Source organism: Salmo trutta, chromosome 3 (genome assembly GCF_901001165.1).
Source record: "Salmo trutta chromosome 3, fSalTru1.1, whole genome shotgun sequence".
Lineage (NCBI taxonomy): Eukaryota > Metazoa > Chordata > Actinopteri > Salmoniformes > Salmonidae > Salmo > Salmo trutta.
The window spans coordinates 27,302,067-27,310,876 of NC_042959.1; the positions used below are offsets into that span (position 1 = coordinate 27,302,067).

The window sequence follows — 8,810 nt, forward strand, 5'->3', positions numbered from 1 at the left end:
ACATGTTGCTGGAAGAAGTAGGAATCCCTCGGGTGTAGATTTACATTTATTAATGATCTGGGCTGGTGATAACATCTCTCTCTACCAAATCTCATTGGCTTGCTTTTCAACATTGTTGAATTGAGATGCAGACTGAGATGCAGACTGAGATGCAGACTGAGATGCAGACTGTGCTTACTGAGTGAAAGGTCATAACATTATGATAATCTTACTCAATTCACAACTAATCATAATGCTATGTCCTTTGCAGATTGTCAAACTTTCTAATTAAAGCTGCTTGCTAATAGTGGCTGCAAGCAAGCTTTTCCATACTCATTGCATTCCACTGGTGTTGAAATAGCATTAGAGTAAATCGAATACTTTCATCAGAGCCAATATCATTGGAAGTGCAGCACAGAGGATAGTTCAACTCATTGTATACATGTTCAGCTAAATCCTCCGTTTAATGAGTGTTCCCTGAGGCTCTAATGCTCCACAGACGCAAGCAAACAAATGTTGTATTAAGTGCGTTTCTGATACACTGTTGGTATTTCAGACAAATGGAGAATAAATTACTATCTTATTTTTGATCTGCAGAAAACACATTTGCATCACATTTCTGCTGTTTAGCGTGATAAAGAATGTGCATTGTTATGGGCATTGGCACATCATTTATTCCGAAGTTTAATAGCTGAGTTGATATGGTTTTTACTCTTTCCTACAACATTCACTTAGCAAAAGAGTTGTTATTCAAAGCTAATGTCTAGCAGTGGGATGAAAACAGAAAGGATTGTCAACAGTATTTATATTGCAAACTTGTCTAAGAGGCTATACGCCTCTTAAAAATGTGCAATTAATTTGATACCAATAGAGACAGAGGAGACTGAAATAAAAGGCTGTTTAGTTGTTTACTGGAGTATTTTCTTGAAGCTGTTGTGGTAGTTGTTCGAGTGAGAAAATGACGAAGACTCAGTAAGTTGGACATTTGAAAAAGGCCGCTCCCTCGATTAAAGCGATTTAGTCAATCATGCTCACAAAACTCACACTGTGGACATGGGGAAAGAGATTGGCTGTAGTGTATAAGTTTTGTCTAAACAACATCGAATGTTTCTAAACCATCATCACCACCACCATCATCATCATCATCATCACCATGATCATCCTCATCGTCATGTTGCAACCATACAGCATGAGAAACGATTTTTAAAATTGTTCAAATCATTTCCTTTTGATAACACCATATTACGCCATATGACACTCTGCAACCCCTCGCATTGGAACTAGTGAAAGCGATCACCAATTTCATCAACATTTCACCAGAATTACAAGAAGTCACTCAAGAGACATGCCCTTTGGTTGCGCAAGCATAATGACTTGTGTTAATTCTAGTATAAAAAATGTGAGTTGTTGGGGAGAAGACAGTAACTTGACTCCTGATCACACAGTCAGGCTCCAGCATCTTGTTATTGAAGGTAAGAGACTAATGTTGTTGCTTTGTGGTTTGGTGCTTACTGTCTGATATGATAGGGAGGATTAGAGCATGGTCCTGGAAGGCTGTTCAGACAACACAACTGAACACTACCTACAGAATCTACCTGTAATTTAGTAAAGTAATCTACATTCTCCTACGTCTCAGTCTTGGATATTTACTTTACATCTGTTATTGTATACACTGTATGATAAGTTGTGTTTTTTAAAATCTTTTACAATCTAGTTTTCAAGAGACTGTCACCATGGCGACGATGTTGACCGTCCTTATCCTACTCAGCATTGCCTTTGCATGTGAGAGAGACACCTTCACACTACTAATTCACCCCTACTGTTAGTTGTTCTGCACTCCTCACCATTTCTATCCCTGTTGAGATTTGGAGTGTAGAGATATGTAGAGATGTGTTTTGTAGTGTCTGTTGACCATTTTACCGTTCTAAATATTCCATTGCAAAGACTTTTTCTATTCTAAAAGTTTCATTCTAAGGATTATTTTTCAATTTGAAAGATTCCATTCTCCTCCTTAACCCAATGCAGGATACATGCTGTAAACAGGTCAATGGAATTCAACCAAAACAGTGAAAATGCCATGGAAACGCCTCCCACGCATCCGCGTGAGGGATAGATCCAGAATCTCCTCATTATCGCCCATCAAAATGAACCTACATTTACAGTGCATTCAGAAAGTGTTCAGAGCCCATTACTTTTTTCACATTTTGTTAAGTTACAGCCTTATTCTAAAATGGATAAAATGTTTTTTTTTTTTCGCTCATCAAACTACACACAATACTCAATAATGACAAAGCAAAAACTGTTTTTTACATGTTTTTTTTCAAATGTGTATATATATATATATATAAAACTGAAATATCACATTTACTTAAGCATTCAGACCCTTTACTCAGTACTTTGTTGAAGCACCTCTGGCAGTGATTACAGCCTCAAATTTTCTTGGGTATGACGCTACAAACTTGGCACACCTGTATTTGGGGAGTTTCTCCCATTCTTCTCTGCAGATCCTCTCAAGCTCTGTCAGGTTGGATGGGGAGCGTTGCTGCACAGCTATTTTCAGGTCTCTCCAGAGATGTTCGATCGGGTTCAAGTCCAGGCTCTTGATGGGCCACTCAAGGATATTTAGATACTTGTCCCAATGCCACTCCTGCATTGTCTTGGCTGTGTGCTTAGGGTTGTTCTCCTGTTGGAAGGTCAACCTTTGCCCCAGTCTGAGATCCTGAGCACTCTGAAGCAGGTTTTCATCAAGGATCTCTCTGTACTTTGGTCCGTTCATCTTTCCCTTGATCCTGACTGGTCTCCCATTCCCTGCCGCTGAAAAACAACCTGACAGCATGATACTGCCATCACCATGCTTCAACGTAGGGATGGTGCCAGGTTTCCTCCTGACGTGACTCTTGGCATTCAGGCCAAAGAGCTCAATCTTGTTTTCATCAGATCAGAAAGTCTTTAGGTGCCATTTGGCAAACTCCAAGTGGGCTGTCATGCCTTTTACTGAGCAGTGGCTTCCGTCTGGCCACTTTACCATAAATGCCTGATTGGTGGAGTGCTGCAGAGATGGTTGTTCTTCTGGAAGGTTCTCCCATCTCCACAGAGGAACTCTGTAGCTCTGTTAGAGTGACCATCAGGTTCTTGATCACCTTCCTAACCAAGGCCCTTCTCCCCCAATTGCTCAGTTTGGCCGGGCGGCCAGCTCTAGGAAGAGTCCTGGTGGTTCCAGACTTCTTCCATTTAACAATGATGGCCATTGTGTTCTTGGGGACCTTCAATGCTGCAGAAATGTTTTGGTTCCCTTCTCCAGATCTGTGCCTCGACACAATCCTGTCTCAGAGCTCTACGAACAATTCCTTCGACCTATATGGCTTGTTTTTTTCTCTGACATGCACTGTCAACTGTGGGACCTTATATAGACAGTTGTATGCCTTTCCAAATCATGTCCAATCAATTGAATATACTATAGTTGGACTCCAAGTTGTAGAACCATCTCAAGGATGATCGATGGAAACAGGATGCACCTGAGCTCAATTTCGAGTCTCATAACAAAGGGACTGAATACTTATGTAAATAAGGTATTTCTGTTTGTATTTGCTGAAGAATATAAAAACCTTTTTTCACTTTGTCATTATGGGGTATTGTGTGTAGATTGCTGAGGATTTGTATTTATTTAATACATTTTAGAATATGGCTGTAACGTAACAAAATGTGGAAAAGGTCAAGGGGTCTGAGTACTTTCCGAAGCCACTGTACATAGTATTTCACACTATGTTAGGGTAAAAATCTGAGTATAATGCTTGTATAGATGTCAACCCCAATGCATGTTCATGTCATCGTCACCAATCAACTGTATTACAATTAAAAACGTCTTCACCTACAACCACCAGTTTCTATATGGTAGTTATGTTACCAGCTTATATGAACAGGAAAAGGACACCTAAATATTATGCAGCACCTTGTGGGCCTGTTCTAACATAGAAATGAGGGATTTGATGAATATCCACTTTTTTAATAGATTCGCTTTTTGAATGGGTGCCAATGACGATGTTTCTTTTATCTCCAACTGTCTGCGTTCCATTGACCTCTTTAACGCATGTATGGTAAATCTTGAGTCGATTGTTTGGTGGTTCCCCAAAAAACATTGACATGTTGAATAAGAACACTCAGAATGATACATTGCAACAGTCACTCTTTAGCTCACACTTATTACCAGAATGTGTCTCTAGACCTGTCCTTCTCAGGTAACAGGACCCTGGAACCACCATCATCTGGAACCGAGGAGCCGTCCTTCTCAGGTGACAGGACCCTGGAACCACCATCATCTGGAACCGAGGAGCCGTCCTTCTCAGGTAACAGGACCCTGGAACCACCATCATCTGGAACCGAGGAGCCGTCCTTCTCAGGTGACAGGACCCTGGAACCACCATCATCTGGAACCGAGGAGCCGTCCTTCTCAGGTAACAGGACCCTGGAACCACCATCATCTGGAACCGAGGAGCCGTCCTTCTCAGGTAACAGGACCCTGGAACCACCATCATCTGGAACCGAGGAGCCGTCCTTCTCAGGTGACAGGACCCTGGAACCACCATCATCTGGAACCGAGGAGCCGTCCTTCTCAGGTGACAGGACCCTGGAACCACCATCATCTGGAACCGAGGAGCCGTCCTTCTCAGGTGACAGGACCCTGGAACCACCATCATCTGGAACCGAGGAGCCGTCCTTCTCAGGTGACAGGACCCTGGAACCACCATCATCTTGAACCGAGGAGCCGTCCTCCGGAGTGTGAGAAGATCATGAACAGCAACGGGAGAGTTGATAATATTGATTACCATGATGTTGACCAGGGTATATATTTTTAAATGGATATTACAGTGCCATTTCGGACACAGCCTGAGGGAAAAGCACAGCAATTGTTTGTCAGATTTAATTATCATAATTGTTAACTTTTCTGCTATACTGTCTTGTAACTTTCCATAACTATGTAGACAGTAAGGCCTTACATGCTGTAATGTGTCTTTCATTGAAGCTTTCCTATCCTCTGTGCTGACTGTCATTAGCAGACCTGGGCTCAAACATACTATCTGAAATCTTCCAAATACTTTGAGTGTTTTATTTAGCCTGTCTGAAGTGCTGGATGGGCAGTGTTTGCAGTTTTGGGACAATTGTATTGGTCCATTATACCATGCAGGCTCATTCAAGCACAGATTAAGTATTTGGAATGATTTCAAATAGTATTTTAACCAGGTCTGGACATAAGAAAATGTTACATAACATATAAATGTAGGATCCTGTTTTTGTTCTTTTATCCCTCTCTACTTTACACAGGGCAGGAGGCCTTCCAGGCTTCTGGTCTAGCAGATGTTAGGAGGAGGCAAGAGGCAGGAGGCCTTCCTGGCTTCTGGTCTAGCAGATGTTAGGAGGAGGCAAGAGGCAGGAGGCCTTCCTGGCTTCTGGTCTAGCAGATGTTAGGAGGAGGCAAGAGGCAGGAGGCCTTCCAGGCTTCTGGTCTAGCAGATGTTAGGAGGAGGCAAGAGGCAGGAGGCCTTCCTGGCTTCTGGTCTAGCAGATGTTAGGAGGAGGCAAGAGGCAGGAGGCCTTCCTGGCTTCTGGTCTAGCAGATGTTAGGAGGAGGCAGCAGGCCTTCCAGGCTTCTGGTCTAGCATGTGTCAGAGACCTCTGTAGTTCCACTTCATACAGAGTTTGACTCTTTCTATCTTCTGTTTCATCATCTAAACCCTGTGCCCCATCATGTAGTTGCTTTGGAGGCATTCTGTCATGGAATAAATCTATATGATCAAGATCATCTAGTCCTAGTTGCAGGGTCCCTCCTGGGAAGGTGGGTGGGGTCATTTTTTTCTCTCTTTTTGCAGTTCTGTCACTCTTGTGAAAGTTGTTTCAGACTTAAAGCATATAGCCCAATTGACAAGTACTGCATGACTGTGCCACCAGCGGAGGCTGCTGAGGGGAGGACGGCTCATAATAATGGCTGGAATGGAGTCAATGGAACGCTATCAAACGTGGTTTCCATATGGTTGATACCATTCCATTGACTCCGTTCCAGGCATTACTATGAGCCGTCCTCCCCACAGCAGCCTCCACTGTGTGCCACACATTGTAATTGATATACAGTATGTTTGCCAAGGTTATACAGTGTAAGATTAAGTAGTGTATGGTTCCAACTTGTATAAATCACGGTAACATATAATGTACTAACAATATCAATATCATGTTTGCGTTTTCTCTAGGCAATGTTAATGTACTGTACTTCTTCATATTGCAATCGGTGAACCAGAACTGTGTGTATGCGTGTGTATGCATTTGTATTGCTTGATTAGGACACAGAGATAATCAGACTATTCAGTGTTTACTTCTCTTGAGACGAGTATGATGAAGAGAGGAAAAAAATAGTTGTCGAGTTGCATAACGCCCAGGCTTTGGGGAAGTGTTGCTACTATTAAATAAAGAAGAGATGATTAATGCATATGCTCATTATTTCCATGTGAGGGGCTTCATTAGTTAACCCCCCTCCCCCACCGGTGAGCGTGCTACTGCTGTTGGTGGGTGTTGGGTTACAGATGGTAGGTTGAGCGATGGTAATCCAACGCGCTATTTGGAGCAATGCGTCGGCGGGACTTGGCTCCCAGAGTTCCAGTTCTCATATAAGCGGTGAGTTTACACCGGAAAACCAATAAATACTTGCTAAATAGACTCAAACTTCATCAAAATACTGCGTTGAAAAATTGGTTTCACGTCCAAGTTGTTTGGGGGGAGAGGATGGAAACAGAATATTCAGGATACAGTACAGTTGCCTTCAAAATAGAGCAGGAACTGTCCAGAGGACCAGATGGCATGCCTGCTAGTGTTGAGGGGTGTTTCTGTTTCTCTGGTGAGGATGTGATATGATACACTGAGGGACAGTTTCAGAGCTCTCTTTGAGTCACAAAAATAACCCATTCCTCTTGGGTTTGTGGCATCTGACATCCATGGCCATTTAAATTAAATATCCATTGGGTACTGCTGTTTTCTATTTTCTGCAGGTCTGCTTTAGCCAAGTCTTCCTCTACGTGACACAGAGGGTCGCCCCATGAGGAGTAAGTCAGCAGAGGTCAGGCGAACAGCGGCTGTGTGCCTGTGATCAGCTTTACCTAACACAATTAAATGACTCACTGCAGCTCTGGCCTGCAGCGCACTGGCTTCTTAACTACACTCACCTTTAATTTGGATAGCAAGCTATTCAAATTCAGCGCGATGGTATGCACACTACCGTTCAAAGATTTTAGAACACCTACTCATTTAAGGGTTTTTCTTCATTTTTACTATTTTCTACATTGTAGAATAATAGTGAAGACATCAACACTATGAAATAACACATATGGAATCATGTAGTAAGCAAAAAAGTGTTTTATATTTGAGATTCTTAAAATAGCCACCCTTTGCCTTGATTACAGCTTTGCACACTCTTGGCATTCTCTCAACCAGCTTCACCTGGAATGCTTTTCCAACAGTCTTCAAGGAATTCCCACAGATGCTGAGCACTAGTTAGCTTCTTTTCCTTAACTCTGCAGTCCGACTCATCCCAAACCATCTCAATTTGGTTGAGGTCGGGGATTGTAGAGGCAAGGTCATCTGATGCAGCACTCCATCACTCTCCTTCTTGGTAAAATATCCCTTACACAGCCTGGACGTGTGTTGGGTCAGTGTAGTCCCACTAAGGCAAAACCAGATGGGATGGCGTATCGCTGAATGCTGTCGTAGCCTTGCTGGTTAAGTGTGCCTTGAATTCTCAATTAATCACAGACAGTGTCACCAGCAAAGCACCCCCACACCATAACACCTTCTCCTCCATGCTTTACAGTGGGAACCACAATTGCGGAGATCATCCATTCACCCACACTGCGTCTCACAAAGACACGGAGGTTGGAACCAAAAATCTCCAATTTGGACTCCAGACCAAAGGACAAATTTCCACCGGTTTAACGTCCATTGCTTGTGTTTCTTATCCCAAGCAAGTCTCTTCTTCTTATTGGTGTCTTTTAGTAGTGGTTTCTTTGCAGCAATTTGACCAAGAAGGCCTGATTCATACAGTCTCATCTGAACAGTTGATGTTGAGATATGTCTGTTACTTGAACTCCGTGAAGCATTTATTTGGGCTGCAATTTCTGAGGATGGTAACTCTAATGAACATATCTTCTGCAGCAGAGGTAACTCTGGGTCTTCCTTTCCTGTGGCGGTCCACATGAGAGCCAGTTTCCCCATAGCGCTTGATGGTTTTTGCGACTGCATTTGAAGAAACTTTTAAAGTTCTTGAAATTTTCCGTATTGACTGACCTTCATGTCTTAAAGTAATGATGGCCTGTCGTTTCTCTTTGCTTATTTGAGCTGTTCTTTCCGTAATATGGACTTGGTCTTTTACCAAATAGGGCTATCTTCTGTATACCCCCTACCTTGTCACAACACAACTGAATGGCTCAAATTCGTTAAGAAGGAAAGAAATTCCGCAAAATAACTTTTAAGAAGGCACACCTGTTAATTGAAATGCATTCCAGGTGACTACCTCATGAAGCTGGTTGAGAAAATGCCAAGAGTGTGCAAAGCTGTCATCCAGGCAAAGGGTGGCTATTTGAAGAATCTCAAATATAAAATATATCTTGATTTGTTTAACACTTTTTTGGTTACTACATGATTCCATGTGTTATTTCATAGTTTTGATGCCTTCACTATTATTCTACAATGTAGAAAAATAGTAAAATAAGGAAAAACCCTTGAATGAGTAGGTGTTCTAAAACTTTTGACCGGTAGTGTGGCTATGTTTTCTTTGCAGACATCTAATAATCTGT

The 8,810-nt window shown here is 42.3% G+C and overlaps 1 protein-coding gene across 1 annotated transcript; it reads left to right on the forward strand.

Annotated features, from left to right (window-relative positions):
* Positions 1–1,376: 1,376 nt before the first annotated feature.
* Positions 1,377–6,454, forward strand: LOC115171453 (zonadhesin). The gene is made up of 3 exons (XM_029728272.1): positions 1,377–1,451; positions 1,694–1,761; positions 4,200–6,454. Exons 2-3 carry the CDS (start codon positions 1,713–1,715, stop codon positions 4,730–4,732), a joined length of 582 nt encoding a protein of 193 aa, XP_029584132.1. The 5' UTR covers positions 1,377–1,451; positions 1,694–1,712; the 3' UTR covers positions 4,733–6,454.
* The last annotated feature ends 2,356 nt before the right edge of the window (positions 6,455–8,810 follow it).

Excerpts from the sequence above, each read along its gene's own strand:
- LOC115171453 (XM_029728272.1), top strand. The coding sequence starts at position 1,713 with ATGGCGACGATGTTGACCGTCCTTATCCTACTCAGCATTGCCTTTGCA. Across the intron at positions 1,762-4,199 it reads ACTCAGCATTGCCTTTGCAT|ACCTGTCCTTCTCAGGTAAC; the intron begins GTGAGAGAGACA and ends ATGTGTCTCTAG.